Source organism: Rattus norvegicus, chromosome X, assembly GCF_021556685.1.
Source record: "Rattus norvegicus strain SHRSP/BbbUtx chromosome X, alternate assembly SHRSP_T2T, whole genome shotgun sequence".
In the NCBI taxonomy this organism is placed as follows: Eukaryota; Metazoa; Chordata; class Mammalia; order Rodentia; family Muridae; genus Rattus; species Rattus norvegicus.
Window position 1 is genome coordinate 100656172 of NC_141554.1, and position 18953 is coordinate 100675124.

An 18953-nucleotide genomic window follows, 5' to 3' on the forward strand; every position below is an offset into this window, starting at 1 on the left:
AGAAATAACTGTTAATATGAATGTGAAGCTCAAAACCAGGGACTGGTGTATTTAAGTGAGTCACCTGTCCTGTGAATTAAAGGAATTGGTTTTGATGGCATCTTATTTTTCTTCCCAACGCTAAAATATTGTGGTTTCTATAATCTTTCTCTAAGCAACCATGTATTCAAATAATTTTTGTAATCCTAAGTAAGCTGCTTAAAACTGCTTTCTTCAAAGTACATGTAAAAAACAACACCCATTATTTCACCCAATAAAACAAAGACTATGTTATCTTAGGAGGTTAACAAAAGTATTCATAAACTGTAATAATGTCTGGAATGCTTTCATATTTTTAAGACTATTTAAAAGGATGGTGGTAACATGGCAGTGTACAATAACTGTCTTCATGGCTAACATGTATGTTTGCTTATTGTGACATGATGATATTGCATGTGCTTCCTAACAGACACCTGAATAAAACTGAGCTGTTTTCAGTTTTATGAATATTACTAATATTTGATGTCAAATATTTGCTGGTTTTTCAGTCAGATGGCCTGGTGACAAGCAGCTAAAGTCCTTGACTCACTTGATATGAAAGAACAGGCTAATGGTCAGAGATTGTACATCTTATTAATAATTTAAAGGGAATGCCCATAAAGAAGTGAGTTCAGCAGATAATATTTCAAGGAGGAAGAAAATATTTACTTCTTCGACAAATTGAATGAGTGATTTAGCTTTGTTCTATGTCCTACTGGTGCCAATGATGTTGAAAAGAAAAAGTTGAGGAATATGGTCATAACAGTCATTAATAGAATCAACACCAACCAAGTGTATTTGGCTCTCACAATGACCTAAAGTATAAGAAGAGGAAACAGACTGATTCTGAGTTAGTGATTCTTCGGTTTGGATTTAAACTCACTGTGTCTGTTTTCAGTTTTCAGACTCCATGCTATTCAGTATAGCTACCTGCTAAAATGACAGTTATTCATATGTACTTGTCACAATTTTTACAGTGTGCAGCAGAAAAACATTAGCCTAACTTTCCCTTTGACTTTGCTATCAGTAGCTCCATCTCCACTCTCCCTTTCCAGAGCACTGCAGTTGGCACCAGAGCCTCAGCCTTCCCAAAACAACCATTACAACATTTTGATCCAAAGTGTCTCTTCACTTTCTTTCTGTGCAAACAAAGAAATGCCAAGTGACTGAGTTATACTTTTAAGAAATATTTTCTCACCCCCAGACTTCTGAAGCTCAAGAACTACTCCAAGGTTGCAAAATAGTCCAATCTCTAACTGGTGCTTGCTGCTTACAATAACATTTTGTCCAGAGACAATAATAATATATATTATATATATTATACTAAATGCCATTTTGATGCTTCCATTCTTCTTGTTCATGGCTCCTGATCTTTTTCTTAGGGCTTTTTCCCCCTTTCTTTGTTTATAGCGTGACCGAATTACAAGTTTCAGAAAATCTGCCATCAAAAAAGAAAAACCTCTTATTCAACATCCTACTGATTCTCAAGCTGCCATGGGTGAGGTTCCATCAGCTCAGATATTACATGATGAACGATCTCTGATTTTGTCTGAAAAGGAAGTTCTGGACCTCTTTGAGAAAATGATGGTGAGTTTGACCTTTAATTTCATTGTCATTTTAAATTACAGGTGTCCAGAATAACACTGCATTTTAAATAGGAATGTTTGTGGGGAATGCTTATATAATATAAACAACAGACTTAAACCTCGTCGAGGCAACAGTAGTACTTCCAAGAATATTTGTTTTCTTTGTTTGTTCACTTATTTCTTAGAATGCCTGTCCTAATCATAGTGCCTACAATTAGGGACAGATTAATTTCTCTTTGTTCTCTAGTGTTTTGTAGTTTGTAGCATAACAGATCAATTTTTCAATTAACTAACTTGCATGCTTACTGGTCCAAAGCAAAGTGAGCCTAAGTCTAGAAGTATGTTGAGTATATGAAATACAGTTGGGAAGGTACAGTCTAAAACAAACAACAAATGGTAATTGGAACCACTGAATTAAACCCTAACCCCATTCCTAACCCGAATTCAACTCTAACCCCATTCCTAACCTTAGCAACAGTCATACAACTTACATTTTGTAGTGTGTTTTCTTATGTTTCTTTTTGTGTACTCTAAATTATTTCTGAAATAAGTATATTTAGGTTATTCAATACTTTGGGTTTTTTTTTTTTTTCCGGAGCTGGGTACCGAACCCAGGGCCTTGCACTTGCTAGGCAAGCACTGTACCACTGAGCTAAATCTCCAACCCCAATACTTTGTTTTTTAAATCTGGAAAAGGGATAAATAAAACACTGGGTAATTGTACATTGGTTAGCTTGACTAGATCTCTTTTAGAGATCCCAGAATATGATTTGTTAATTTAACGTCCTAATCTTATGTATCAACATACATTTTATATAAGGAATTCAACAACATTTGTAGCATCCCATTCTTTGTCAAATGTGCCTTATTCTATCTTGTATTACCCTCAATCAATTTCTTCTTCCATTGTCCTGTCTTAATTGCCAATAAGGATGACAATAAGAACAAAATGTGAAATAGCCCTTGAGATTGTTTTGTTATGAACTTTTCTGACATTCTCAGTTTTCTCTCTTTCACTCAACAGTTATGTTTATAGCTTTAAGTTGCTGATCAGCTCGGGTAGTCCTTCTTGCAGCATTGACAGTTCAGTACCCTTGCCATACCCATGGTCTTTTACATTCATCATTACAGTGCCCTGTTCTAGTCCACATTGTTTTTCATTTAAATCTTAGTTGTAGTCTGATCATATTGGTTCAGTTTCTGTATCTGTGTCCTTACTCATCCATTAGATGCTTTTAATCCTTGCCTAGACAGTACTTGCTGTAGTTATTTCTCATGGGTATAAGATTGCTTCCTAACTGCTAACTACATTTCTGCCCATTTTCTAACCTTCACCAGCTTTCTCTCTGTCTCTGTTTCTGTCTCTGTCTCTCCCTCTCTCTCCCCCTCCCTCTCCTCTTTCTCTCTGTCTCTCTCTGTGTATGTGTGTGTATGTATGTATTTATGTATATATCTATCCATCTTTATTCTCCTTCCATATAATACATACCAAATGCAGCTTTTTCTCCCTCCATTCCTACCAGTCTTTCCTCTGTCTTCCCCTTCCCCCAGATCCATTGCTCCTCTATTTCCTTTCAGGTAAGAGCAGATTTGCATATTCATATCCAGTATACCCCTAATAATTCTGAGACAGATTCCTTTTCCAAATCACTGCATGGATCTTTGTATTAAGACAAGTAGTTCTTAATCTCATATTGTCGTGACCCCCCCCCCAATAAATTATTGTATCGCTACTTCATAAATGCAATTTTCATATTGTTAAGAATCATAATGTAAATTTCTGATATGCAAGGTATCTGATATGCAACCTCCCAATGAGTTACAACTCACAGGTTAAGATAGGGATGGGGGGAAGTCCCACACCCACGGATCCCGGCCCGCAGCAGCTCTCTGCTCCCAGACCCCGTGAGAGAGAGACCCAACCTCCTGGTCAGGTGGGCACTCCTGAGGCTGCAGAGCGGAAGAGACCACCAACACTGCTCACCCCTGCCCACATCCCTGGCCCAAGAGGAAACTGTATAAGGCCTCTGGGCTCCCGTGGGGGAGGGCCCAGGAGCGGCAGGACCCCTGCCAGAGACACCGCCGGACCCTGAAGGAAACAGACCGGATAAACAGTTCTCTGCACCCAAATCCCGTGGGAGGGAGAGCTAAACCTTCAGAGAGGCAGACAAGCCTGGGAAACCAGAAGAGACTGCTCCCTGCACACACATCTCGGACGCCAGAGGAAAAAGCCAAAGACCATCTGGAACCCTGGTGCACTGAAGCTCCCGGAAGGGGCGGCACAGGTCTTCCTGGTTGCTGCCGCTGCAGAGAGCCCCTGGGCAGCACCCCACGAGCAAACATGAGCCTCGGGACCACAGGTAAGACCAAATTTTCTGCTGCGAGAAAGCTGCCTGGTGAACTCAAGACACAGGCCCACAGGAACAGCTGAAGACCTGTAGAGAGGAAAAACTACATGCCCGAAAGCAGAACACTCTGTCCCCATAACTGACTGAAAGAGAGGAAAACAGGTCTACAGCACTCCTGACACACAGGCTTATAGGACAGTCTAGCCACTGTCAGAAATAGCAGAACAAAGTAACACTAGAGATAATCTGATGGCGAGAGGCAAGCGCAGGAACCCAAGCAACAGAAACCAAGACTACATGCCATCATCGGAGCCCAATTCTCCCACCAAAACAAACATGGAATATCCAAACACACCAGAAAAGCAAGATCTAGTTTCAAAATCATATTTGATCATGATGCTGGAGGACTTCAAGAAAGACATGAACACACTTAGGGAAGCACAGGAAAACATTAATAAACAAGTAAAAGCCTACAGAGAGGAATCGCAAAAATCCCTGAAAGAATTCCAGGAAAACACAATCAAACAGTTGAAGGAATTAAAAATGGAAATAGAAGCAATCAAGAAAGAACATATGGAAACAACCCTGGATATAGAAAACCAAAAGAAGAGACAAGGAGCTGTAGATACAAACTTCACCAACAGAATACAAGAGATGGAAGAGAGAATCTCAGGAGCAGAAGATTCCATAGAAATCATTGACACAACTGTCAAAGATAATGTAAAGCGGAAAAAGCTACTGGTCCAAAACATACAGGAAATCCAGGACTCAATGAGAAGATCAAACCTAAGGATAATAGGTATAGAAGAGAGTGAAGACTCCCAGCTCAAAGGACCAGTAAATATCTTCAACAAAATCATAGAAGAAAACTTCCCTAACCTAAAAAAAGAGATACCCATAGACATACAAGAAGCCTACAGAACTCCAAATAGATTGGACCAGAAAAGAAACACCTCCCGTCACATAATTGTCAAAACACCAAACGCACAAAATAAAGAAAGAATATTAAAAGCAGTAAGGGAAAAAGGTCAAGTAACATATAAAGGGAGACCTATCAGAATCACACCAGACTTCTCGCCAGAAACTATGAAGGCCAGAAGATCCTGGACTGATGTTATACAGACCCTAAGAGAACACAAATGCCAGCCCAGGTTACTGTATCCAGCAAAACTCTCAATTAACATTGATGGAGAAACCAAGATATTCCATGACAAAACCAAATTTACACAATATCTTTCTACAAATCCAGCACTACAAAGGATAATAAATGGTAAAGCCCAACATAAGGAGGCAAGCTATACCCTAGAAGAAGCAAGAAACTAATCGTCTTGGCAACAAAACAAAGAGAATGAAAGCACACAAACATAACCTCACATCCAAATATGAATATAACGGGAAGCAATAATCACTATTCCTTAATATCTCTCAATATCAATGGCCTCAACTCCCAATAAAAAGACATAGATTAACAAACTGGATATGCAACGAGGACCCTGCATTCTGCTGCCTACAGGAAACACACCTCAGAGACAAAGACAGACACTACCTCAGAGTGAAAGGCTGGAAAACAACTTTCCAAGCAAATGGTCAGAAGAAGCAAGCTGGAGTAGCCATTCTAATATCAAATAAAATCAATTTCCAACTAAAAGTCATCAAAAAAGATAAGGAAGGACACTTCATATTCATCAAAGGAAAAATCAACCAAGATGAACTCTCAATCCTAAATATCTATGCCCCAAATACAAGGGCACCTACATACGTAAAAGAAACCTTACTAAAGCTCAAAACACACATTGCACCTCACACAATAATAGTGGGAGATTTCAACACCCCACTCTCATCAATGGACAGATCATGGAAACAGAAATTAAACAGTGATGTCGACAGACTAAGAGAAGTCATGAGCCAAATGGACTTAACGGATATTTATAGAACATTCTATCCTAAAGCAAAAGGATATACCTTCTTCTCAGCTCCTCATGGTACTTTCTCCAAAATTGACCATATAATTGGTCAAAAAACGGGCCTCAACAGGTACAGAAAGATAGAAATAATCGGCCTGAGACACCGCCGGAACCTGAAAGAAACAGACCGGATAAACAGTTCTCTGCACCCAAATCCCGTGGGAGGGAGAGCTAAACCTTCAGAGAGGCAGACAAGCCTGGGAAACCAGAAGAGACTGCTCCCTGCACACACATCTCGGACGCCAGAGGAAAAAGCCAAAGACCATCTGGAACCCTGGTGCACTGAAGCTCCCGGAAGGGGCGGCACAGGTCTTCCTGGTAGCTGCCGCTGCAGAGAGCCCCTGGGCAGCACCCCACGAGCGAACCTGAGCCTCGGGACCACAGGTAAGACCAAATTTTCTGCTGCAAGAAAGCTGCCTGGTGAACTCAAGACACAGGCCCACAGGAACAGCTGAAGACCTGTAGAGAGGAAAAACTACACGCCGGAAAGCAGAACACACTGTCCCCATAACTGACTGAAAGAGAGGAAAACAGGTCTACAGCACTCCTGACACACAGGCTTATAGGTCAGTCTAGCCACTGTCAGAAATAGCAGAACAAAGTAACACTAGAGATAATCTGATGGCGAGAGGCAAGCGCAGGAACCCAAGCAACAGAAACCAAGACTGCATGCCATCATCGGAGCCCAATTCTCCCGCCAAAACAAACATGGAATATCCAAACACACCAGAAAAGCAAGATCTAGTTTCAAAATCATATTTGATCATGATGCTGGAGGACTTCAAGAAAGACATGAACACACTTAGGGAAACACAGGAAATCATTAATAAACAAGTAGAGGCCTACAGAGAGGAATGGCAAAAATCCCTGAAAGAATTCCAGGAAAACACAATCAAACAGATGAAGGAATTAAAAATGGAAATAGAAGCAATCAAGAAAGAACACATGGAAACAACCCTGGATATAGAAAACCAAAAGAAGAGACAAGGAGCTGTAGATACAAGCTTCACCAACAGAATACAAGAGATGGAAGAGAGAATCTCAGGAGCAGAAGATTCCATAGAAATCATTGACTCAACTGTCAAAGATAATGTAAAGCGGAAAAAGCTACTGGTCCAAAACATACAGGAAATCCAGGACTCAATGAGAAGATCAAACCTAAGGATAATAGGTATAGAAGAGAGTGAAGACTCCCAGCTCAAAGGACCAGTAAATATCTTCAACAAAATCATAGAAGAAAACTTCCCTAACCTAAAAAAAGAGATACCCATAGGCATACAAGAAGCCTACAGAACTCCAAATAGATTGGACCAGAAAAGAAACACCTCCCGTCACATAATTGTCAAAACACCAAACGCACAAAATAAAGAAAGAATATTAAAAGCAGTAAGGGAAAAAGGTCAAGTAACATATAAAGGGAGACCTATCAGAATCACACCAGACTTCTCGCCAGAAACTATGAAGGCCAGAAGATCCTGGACTGATGTCATACAGACCCTAAGAGAACACAAATGCCAGCCCAGGTTACTGTATCCAGCAAAACTCTCAATTAACATTGATGGAGAAACCAAGATATTCCATGACAAAACCAAATTTACACAATATCTTTCTACAAATCCAGCACTACAAAGGATAATAAATGGTAAAGCCCAACATAAGGAGGCAAGCTATACCCTAGAAGAAGCAAGAAACTAATCGTCTTGGCAACAAAACAAAGAGAATGAAAGCACACAAACATAACCTCACATCCAAATATGAATATAAAGGGAAACAATAATCACTATTCCTTAATATCTCTCAATATCAATGGCCTCAACTCCCCAATAAAAAGACATAGATTAACAAACTGGATACGCAACGAGGACCCTGCATTCTGCTGCCTACAGGAAACACACCTCAGAGACAAAGACAGACACTACCTCAGAGTGAAAGGCTGGAAAACAACTTTCCAAGCAAATGGTCAGAAGAAGCAAGCTGGAGTAGCCATTCTAATATCAAATAAAATCAATTTCCAACTAAAAGTCATCAAAAAAGATAAGGAAGGACACTTCATATTCATCAAAGGAAAAATCCACCAAAATGAACTCTCAATCCTAAATATCTATGCCCCAAATACAAGGGCACCCACATACGTAAAAGAAACCTTACTAAAGCTCAAAACACACATTGCACCTCACACAATAATAGTGGGAGATTTCAACACCCCACTCTCATCAATGGACAGATCATGGAAACAGAAATTAAACAGTGATGTCGACAGACTAAGAGAAGTCATGAGCCAAATGGACTTAACAGATATTTATAGAACATTCTATCCTAAAGCAAAAGGATATACCTTCTTCTCAGCTCCTCATGGTACTTCCTCCAAAATTGACCATATAATTGGTCAAAAAACGGGCCTCAACAGGTACAGAAAGATAGAAATAATCCCATGCGTGCTATCGGACCACCACGGCCTAAAACTGGTCTTCAATAACAATAAGGGAAGAATGCCCACATATACGTGGAAATTGAACAATGCTCTACTCAATGATAACCTGGTCAAGGAAGAAATAAAGAAAGAAATTAAAAACTTTTTAGAATTTAATGAAAATGAAGATACAACATACTCAAACTTATGGGACACAATGAAAGCTGTGCTAAGAGGAAAACTCATAGCGCTGAGTGCCTGCAGAAAGAAACAGGAAAGAGCATATGTCAGCAGCTTGACAGCACACCTAAAAGCTCTAGAACAAAAAGAAGCAAATACACCCAGGAGGAGTAGAAGGCAGGAAATAATCAAACTCAGAGCTCAAATCAACCAAGTAGAAACAGAAAGGACCATAGAAAGAATCAACAGGACCAAAAGTTGGTTCTTTGAGAAAATCAACAAGATAGATAAACCCTTAGCCAGACTAACGAGAGGACACAGAGAGTGCGTCCAAATTAACAAAATCAGAAATGAAAAGGGAGACATAACTACAGATTCAGAGGAAATTCAAAAAATCATCAGATCTTACTATAAAAACCTATATTCAACAAAATTTGAAAATCTTCAGGAAATGGACAATTTCCTAGACAGATACCAGGTATCAAAGTTAAATCAGGAACAGATGAACCAGTTAAACAACCCCATAACTCCTAAGGAAATAGAAGCAGTCATTAAAGGTCTCCCAACCAAAAAGAGCCCAGGTCCAGATGGGTTTAGTGCAGAATTCTATCAAACCTTCATAGAAGACCTCATACCAATATTATCCAAACTATTCCACAAAATTGAAACAGATGGAGCCCTACCGAATTCCTTCTACGAATCTACAATTACTCTTATACCTAAACCACACAAAGACACAACAAAGAAAGAGAACTTCAGACCAATTTCCCTTATGAATATCGACGCAAAAATACTCAATAAAATTCTGGCAAACCGAATTCAAGAGCACATCAAAACAATCATCCACCATGATCAAGTAGGCTTCATCCCAGGCATGCAGGGATGGTTTAATATACGGAAAACCATCAACGTGATCCATTATATAAACAAACTGAAAGAACAGAACCACATGATCATTTCATTAGATGCTGAGAAAGCATTTGACAAAATTCAACACCCCTTCATGATAAAAGTCCTGGAAAGAATAGGAATTCAAGGCCCATACCTAAACATAGTAAAAGCCATATACAGCAAACCAGTTGCTAACATTAAACTAAATGGAGAGAAACTTGAAGCAATCCCACTAAAATCAGGGACTAGACAAGGCTGCCCACTCTCTCCCTACTTATTCAATATAGTTCTTGAAGTTCTAGCCAGAGCAATCAGACAACAAAAGGAGATCAAAGGGATACAGATCGGAAAAGAAGAGGTCAAAATATCACTATTTGCAGATGATATGATAGTATATTTAAGTAATCCCAAAAGTTCCACCAGAGAACTACTAAAGCTGATAAACAACTTCAGCAAAGTGGCTGGGTATAAAATTAACTCAAATAAATCAGTTGCCTTCCTCTATACAAAAGAGAAACAAGCCGAGAAAGAAATTAGGGAAACGACACCCTTCATAATAGACCCAAATAATATAAAGTACCTCGGTGTGACTTTAACCAAGCAAGTAAAAGATCTGTACAATAAGAACTTCAAGACACTGAAGAAAGAAATTGAAGAAGACCTCAGAAGATGGAAAGATCTCCCATGCTCATGGATTGGCAGGATTAATATAGTAAAAATGGCCATTTTACCAAAAGCAATCTACAGATTCAATGCAATCCCCATCAAAATACCAATCCAATTCTTCAAAGAGTTAGACAGAACAATTTGCAAATTCATCTGGAATAACAAAAAACCCAGGATAGCTAAAGCTATCCTCAACAATAAAAGGACTTCAGGGGGAATCACTATCCCTGAACTCAAGCAGTATTACAGAGCAATAGTGATAAAAACTGCATGGTATTGGTACAGAGACAGACAGATAGACCAATGGAATAGAATTGAAGACCCAGAAATGAACCCACACACCTATGGTCACTTGATTTTTGACAAAGGAGCCAAAACCATCCAATGGAAAAAAGATAGCATTTTCAGCAAATGGTGCTGGTTCAACTGGAGGGCAACATGTAGAAGAATGCAGATCGATCCATGCTTATCACCCTGTACAAAGCTTAAGTCCAAGTGGATCAAGGACCTCCACATCAAACCAGACACACTCAAACTAATAGAAGAAAAACTAGGGAAGCATCTGGAACACATGGGCACTGGAAAAAATTTCCTGAACAAAACACCAATGGCTTATGCTCTAAGATCAAGAATCGACAAATGGGATCTCATAAAACTGCAAAGCTTCTGTAAGGCAAAGGACACTGTGGTTAGGACAAAACGGCAACCAACAGATTGGGAAAAGATCTTTACCAATCCTACAACAGATAGAGGCCTTATATCCAAAATATACAAAGAACTCAAGAAGTTAGACCGCAGGGAAACAAATAACCCTATTAAAAAATGGGGTTGAGAGCTAAACAAAGAATTCACAGCTGAGGAATGCCGAATGGCTGAGAAACACCTAAAGAAATGTTCAACATCTTTAGTCATAAGGGAAATGCAAATCAAAACAACCCTGAGATTTCACCTCACACCAGTGCGATTGGCTAAGATCAAAAACTCAGGTGACAGCAGATGCTGGCGAGGTTGTGGAGAAAGAGGAACACTCCTCCATTGTTGGTGGGATTGCAGACTGGTAAAACCATTCTGGAAATCAGTCTGGAGGTTCCTCAGAAAATTGGACATTGAACTGCCTGAGGATCCAGCTATACCTCTCTTGGGCATATACCCAAAAGATGCCTCAACATATAAAAGAGACACGTGCTCCACTATGTTCATCGCAGCCTTATTTATAATAGCCAGAAAATGGAAAGAACCCAGATGCCCTTCAACAGAGGAATGGATACAGAAAATGTGGTACATCTACACAATGGAATACTACTCAGCTATCAAAAACAACGAGTTTATGAAATTCGTAGGCAAATGGTTGGAACTGGAAAATATCATCCTGAGTGAACTAACCCAATCACAGAAAGACATACATGGTATGCACTCATTGATAAGTGGCTATTAGCCCAAATGCTTGAATTACCCTAGATCCCTAGAACAAACGAAACTCAAGACGGATGATCAAAATGTGAATGCTTCACTCCTTCTTTAAATGAGGAAAAAGAATACCCTTGGCAGGGAAGGGAGAGGCAAAGATTAAAACAGAGACTGAAGGAACACCCATTCAGAGCCTGTCCCACATTTGGCCCATACATATACAGCCACCCAATTGGACTAGATGGATGAAGCAAAGAAGTGCAGACCGACAGGAGCCGGATGTAGATCGCTCCTGAGAGACACAGCCAGAATACAGCAAATACAGAGGCGAATGCCAGCAGCAAACCACTGAACTGAGAATAGGTCCCCTATTGAAGGAATCAGAGAAAGAACTGGAAGAGCTTGAAGGGGCTCGAGACCCCAAAAGTACAACAATGCCAAGCAACCAGAGCTTCCAGGGACTAAGCCACTACCTAAAGACTATACATGGACTGACCTTGGACTCTGACCCCATAGGTAGCAATGAATATCCTAGTAAGAGCACCAGTGGAAGGGGAAGCCCTGGGTCCTGCTAAGACTGAACCCCCAGTGAACTAGTCTATGGGGGGAGGGCGGCAATGGTGGGAGGGTTGGGACGGGAACACCCATAAGGAAGGGGAGGGGGGAGGGGGATGTTTGCCCGGAAACCGGGAAAGGGAATAACACTCGAAATGTATATAAGAAATACTCAAGTTAATAAAAAAAAAAAAAAAAAAAAAAGATAGAAATAATCCCATGCGTGCTATCGGACCACCACGGCCTAAAACTGGTCTTCAATAACAATAAGGGAAGAATGCCCACATATACGTGGAAATTGAACAATGGTCTACTCAATGATAACCTGGTCAAGGAAGAAATAAAGAAAGAAATTAAAAACTTTTTAGAATTTAATGAAAATGAAGATACAACATACTCAAACTTATGGGACACAATGAAAGCTGTGCTAAGAGGAAAACTCATAGCGCTGAGTGCCTGCAGAAAGAAACAGGAAAGAGCATATGTCAGCAGCTTGACAGCACACCTAAAAGCTCTAGAACAAAAAGAAGCAAATACACCCAGGAGGAGTAGAAGGCAGGAAATAATCAAACTCAGAGCCGAAATCAACCAAGTAGAAACAAAAAGGACCATAGAAAGAATCAACAGAACCAAAAGTTGGTTCTTTGAGAAAATCAACAAGATAGATAAACCCTTAGCCAGACTGACGAGAGGACACAGAGAGTGTGTCCAAATTAACAAAATCAGAAATGAAAAGGGAGACATAACTACAGATTCAGAGGAAATTCAAAAAATCATCAGATCTTACTATAAAAACCTATATTCAACAAAATTTGAAAATCTTCAGGAAATGGACAATTTCCTAGACAGATACCAGGTATCGAAGTTAAATCAGGAACAGATAAACCAGTTAAACAACCCCATAACTCCTAAGGAAATAGAAGCAGTCATTAAAGGTCTCCCAACCAAAAAGAGCCCAGGTCCAGACGGGTTTAGTGCAGAATTCTATCAAACCTTCATAGAAGACCTCATACCAATATTATCCAAACTATTCCACAAAATTGAAACAGATGGAGCCCTACCGAATTCCTTCTACGAAGCCACAATTACTCTTATACCTAAACCACACAAAGACACAACAAAGAAAGAGAACTTCAGACCAATTTCCCTTATGAATATCGACGCAAAAATATTCAATAAAATTCTGGCAAACCGAATTCAAGAGCACATCAAAACAATCATCCACCATGATCAAGTAGGCTTCATCCCAGGCATGCAGGGATGGTTTAATATACGGAAAACCATCAACGTGATCCATTATATAAACAAACTGAAAGAACAGAACCACATGATCATTTCATTAGATGCTGAGAAAGCATTTGACAAAATTCAACACCCCTTCATGATAAAAGTCCTGGAAAGAGTAGGAATTCAAGGCCCATACCTAAACATAGTAAAAGCCATATACAGCAAACCAGTTGCTAACATTAAACTAAATGGAGAGAAACTTGAAGCAATCCCACTAAAATCAGGGACTAGACAAGGCTGCCCACTCTCTCCCTACTTATTCAATATAGATCTTGAAGTTCTAGCCAGAGCAATCAGACAACAAAAGTAGATCAAAGGGATACAGATCGGAAAAGAAGAGGTCAAAATATCACTATTTGCAGATGACATGATAGTATATTTAAGTGATCCCAAAGGTTCCACCAGAGAACTACTAAAGCTGATAAACAACTTCAGCAAAGTGGCTGGGTATAAAATTAACTCAAATAAATCAGTTGCCTTCCTCTATACAAAAGAGAAACAAGCCGAGAAAGAAATTAGGGAAACGACACCCTTCATAATAGACCCAAATAATATAAAGTACCTCGGTGTGACTTTAACCAAGCAAGTAAAAGATCTGTACAATAAGAACTTCAAGACACTGAGGAAAGAAATTGAAGAAGACCTCAGAAGATGGAAAGATCTCCCATGCTCATGGATTGGCAGGATTAATATAGTAAAAATGGCCATTTTACCAAAAGCAATCTACAGATTCAATGCAATCCCCATCAAAATACCAATCCAATTCTTCAAAGAGTTAGACAGAACAATTTGCAAATTCATCTGGAATAACAAAAAACCCAGGATAGCTAAAGCTATCCTCAACAATAAAAGGACTTCAGGGGGAATCACTATCCCTGAACTCAAGCAGTATTACAGAGCAATAGTGATAAAAACTGCATGGTATTGGTACAGAGACAGACAGATAGACCAATGGAATAGAATTGAAGACCCAGAAATGAACCCACACACCTATGGTCACTTGATTTTTGACAAAGGAGCCAAAACCATCCAATGGGAAAAAGATAGCATTTTCAGCAAATGGTGCTGGTTCAACTGGAGGGCAACATGTAGAAGAATGCAGATCGATCCATCCTTATCACCCTGTACAAAGCTTAAGTCCAAGTGGATCAAGGACCTCCACATGAAACCAGACACACTCAAATTAATAGAAGAAAAACTAGGGAAGCATCTGGAACACATGGGCACTGGAAAAAATTTCCTGAACAAAAAACCAATGGCTTATGCTCTAAGATCAAGAATCGACAAATGGGATCTCATAAAACTGCAAAGCTTCTGTAAGGCAAAGGACACTGTGGTTAGGACAAAACGGCAACCAACAGATTGGGAAAAGATCTTTACCAATCCTACAACAGATGGAGGCCTTATATCCAAAATATACAAAGAACTCAAGAAGTTAGACCGCAGGGAAACAAATAACCCTATTAAAAAATGGGGTTCAGAGCTAAACAAAGAATTCACAGCTGAGGAATGCCGAATGGCTGAGAAACACCTAAAGAAATGTTCAACATCTTTAGTCATAAGGGAAATGCAAATCAAAACAACCCTGAGATTTCACCTCACACCAGTGCGATTGGCTAAGATCAAAAACTCAGGTGACAGCAGATGCTGGCGAGGATGTGGAGAAAGAGGAACACTCCTCCATTGTTGGTGGGATTGCAGACTGGTAAAACCATTCTGGAAATCAGTCTGGAGGTTCCTCAGAAAATTGGACATTGAACTGCCTGAGGATCCAGCTATACCTCTCTTGGGCATATACCCAAAAGATGCCTCAACATATAAAAGAGACACGTGCTCCACTATGTTCATCGCAGCCTTATTTATAATAGCCAGAAAATGGAAAGAACCCAGATGCCCTTCAACAGAGGAATGGATACAGAAAATGTGGTACATCTACACAATGGAATATTACTCAGCTATCAAAAACAACGACTTTATGAAATTCGTAGGCAAATGGTTGGAACTGGAAAATATCATCCTGAGTGAGCTAACCCAATCACAGAAAGACATACATGGTATGCACTCATTGATAAGTGGCTATTAGCCCAAATGCTTGAATTACCCTAATCCCTAGAACAAACGAAACTCAAGACAGATGATCAAAATGTGAATGCTTCACTCCTTCTTTAAATGAGGAAAAAGAATACCCTTGGCAGGGAAGGGAGAGGCAAAGATTAAAACAGAGACTGAAGGAACACCCATTCAGAGCCTGCCCCACATGTGGCCCATACATATACAGCCACCCAATTAGACAAGATGGATGAAGCAAAGAAGTGCAGACCGACAGGAGCCGGATGTAGATCGCTCCTGAGAGACACAGCCAGAATACAGCAAATACAGAGGCGAATGCCAGCAGCAAACCACTGAACTGAGAATAGGTCCCCTATTGAAGGAATCAGAGAAAGAACTGGAAGAGCTTGAAGGGGCTCGAGACCCCAAAAGTACAACAATGCCAAGCAACCAGAGCTTCCAGGGACTAAGCCACTACCTAAAGTCTATACATGGACTGACCCTGGACTCTGACCCCATAGGTAGCAATGAATATCCTAGTAAGAGCACCAGTGGAAGGGGAAGCCCTGGGTCCTGCTAAGACTGAACCGCCAGTGAACTAGTCTATGGGGGGAGGGCGGCAATGGGGGGAGGGTTGGGAGGGGAACACCCATAAGGAAGGGGAGGGGGGAGGGGGATGTTTGCCCGGAAACCGGGAAAGGGAATAACACTCGAAATGTATATAAGAAATACTCAAGTTAATAAAAAAAAAAAAAAAAAAAGATAGGGATGGGGTGGAGCAGTGACCAGAACGTAAAGTTAATAAATAAATGATTGGAAAAAAAAAGAACCTCTGCTTTACTTAATTTAAATGTCTCTACTGTTCTTACACATATGGACTTTGCTGACTATTTCATCTCTTTGCTGTGGAAATCTGAGAACTTTTCTGTGTAATTTTCCCAGTGACTTTGTTGCCTAATTTACTGAAAAAAAAATGAAAGGATCAGAAGGGAACATTTATGAGTGTCTCCCACCACAGGTGTCTTGCTTTTAGATTCTGTACTAATTGGATATTTTTGCTTCTTGTTAACATGTTTTTTTTCCATGTTCATATTCTTCTATTTGCATATACAAGTTGTTTCCATTCCTTTTTACCTCCTCAGATTCTGCCCCCAGTTTTCATTATAAATCAGTTGTGCTGCCTGATGTCAAGACAGTTTTTCTCAGAGGTCATTACAAGCCAGTCCTATTGGCTCAATCCTTCAACATAGGTTCCTTCTTTCCAGGAGAATCTACATTGTAAGAAATTGACAATTAAAAACTAACTATAGTTCAATGTCCAATTTTCTGAGGAACGTCCAGACTGATTTCCAGAATGGTTGTACCAGTCTGCAATCCCACCAACAATGGAGGAGTGTTCCTCTTTCTCCACATCCTCGCCAGCATCTGTTGTCCCCTGAGTTTTTGATCTTAGCCATTCTCACTGGTATGAGGTGAAATCTCAGGGTTGTTTTGATTTGCATTTCCCTTATGACTAAAGATGTTGAACATTTCTTTAGGTGTTTCTCAGCCATTCGGCATTCCTCAGCTGTGAATTCTTTGTTTAGCTCTGAACCCCATTTTTAATAGGGTTATTTGTCTCCCTGCAGTCTAACTTCTTGAGTTCTTTGTATATTTTGGATATAAGCCCTCTATCAGTTGTTGGATTGGTAAAGATCTTTTCCCAATCTGTTGGTTGCCGTTTTGTCCTAACAACAGTGTCCTTTGCCTTACAGAAGCTTTGCAGTTTTATGAGATCCCATTTGTCGATTCTTGATCTTAGAGCATAAGCATGGTGTTTTGTTCAGGAAATTTTCTCCAGTACCCATGTGTTCGAGATGCTTCCCCACTTACACATGGTATGCACTCATTGATAAGTAGTTATTAGCCCAAATGCTTGAATTACCCTAGATGCACAGAACACATGAAACTCAAGAAGGATGACAAAATGCTAATGCTTCACTTCTTCTTTAAAAGGGGAACAAGAATACCCTTGGGAGGGAATAGGGAGGCAAGGTTTAGAACAGAGGCAGAAGGAACACCCATTCAGAGCCTGCCCCACATGTGGCCTATACATATACAGCCACCAAACTAGATAAGATGGATGAAGCAAAGAAGTGCAATTTGACAGGAACCGGATGTAGATCTCTCCTGAGAGACACAGCCAGAATACAGCAAATACATAGGTGAATGCCAGCAGCAAACCACTGATCTGAGAACGGGACCCCTGTTGAAGGAATCAGAGAAAGGACTGGAAGAGCTTGAAGGGGCTCGATACCCCTTATGAACAACAGTGCCAACCAACCAGAGCTTCCAGGGACTAAGCCACTACCCAAAGACTATACATGGACTGACTCTGGGCTCCAACCTCATAGGTAGCAATGAATATCCTAGTAAGAGCACCAGTGGAAGGGGAAGCCCTTGGTCCTGCCAAGACTGAACCCCCAGTGAACGTGACTGTTGGGGGGAGGGCGGTAATGTGGGGAGGATGGGGAGGGGAACACCCATATAGAAGGGGAGGGGGAGTGGTTAGGGGGATGTTGACCTGGAAACCAGGAAGGGGAATAACAATTGAAATGTAAATAAGAAATACTCAAGTTAATAAAGATAAAAAAAGAAAGTTACAATAAATAAATAAATAAATAAATAAATAAATAAATAAATAAAGTAAGTATAACAGAGGGGTTGGTGTAGTTGGGGGAAGAATAGGGAAATAATCTCCAGAGGATTTAAAGGTTTGGACCCCCAGTGCAGGGGAATGCCAGGGGGTGCGTGTTGGTAAGGGGGGTGGATGGGGGTGGGGAACACTTATGGGGGAGGCGGAGGGGATAGGGGGCTTATGGACAGGAAACTGGGAAAGGGAATATCATTCGAAATGTAAATAAAGTAATATATGCAATAAGAAAAATGATGGACTACAGTATAGAAGGATAGGTTCAATAAACCTCTCCCCCCCCCAAAAAAAAGATTTGGTTAGCTATAGGGCATAAGTTACAGAGATCTATTGTATATAGTAGAACTATAATTAATAATATATTGTCTTGACAATGTAAAGTTTTAATATAAAGTATTTTCTGCACAACATGATTTCATTTTATTTTTGTACCTTCCTTTTTTATTGGATATTTTTTATTTATAGTTCACATCTTATGCCTTTTCCCAGTTTCCTGCCCATAAACCCCCTAATGCATCCTCCCCTGCTTCTATGAGGGTGCTCCACACCCACTCACACACCCACCTAATCACCCACCCACTCTCACCCACCTCCCTGCCCTGGCATTCCCCTACACTGGGACATTATCCTTCACAGGACCAAGGGCCTCTTCTCCCATTAATGACCAACAAGGCCATCCTCTGCTACATATGCAGATGGAGCCATAGGTCTGTCCTTGTGTACTCTTGGGATGGTGGTTTAGTCCCTGGGAGCTCCGGAAGTCTGGTTGGTTGACATTACAACATTAATTTAAATAGTCACTGAACAATGTATTATTTTTTAAAACATTATATTGTATATAGGAAATAGATTTATATTAATTGAAAAACTTACTTAGAAATGGAAAATGAATATAAATGA

At 40.2% G+C, this 18953-nt stretch overlaps 1 protein-coding gene across 4 annotated transcripts in view; it reads left to right on the forward strand.

The window, feature by feature from the left end:
• The window catches only part of Diaph2 (diaphanous-related formin 2), an 839122-nt gene that overhangs the window by 50600 nt on the left and 769569 nt on the right, over window positions 1-18953 (forward strand). For all 4 annotated transcript variants that reach the window (NM_001427378.1, XM_087599848.1, XM_087599849.1 and 1 more), the window contains 1 exon segment: window positions 1429-1605. In NM_001427378.1, coding sequence (NP_001414307.1) covers window positions 1429-1605 — 177 coding nt within the window.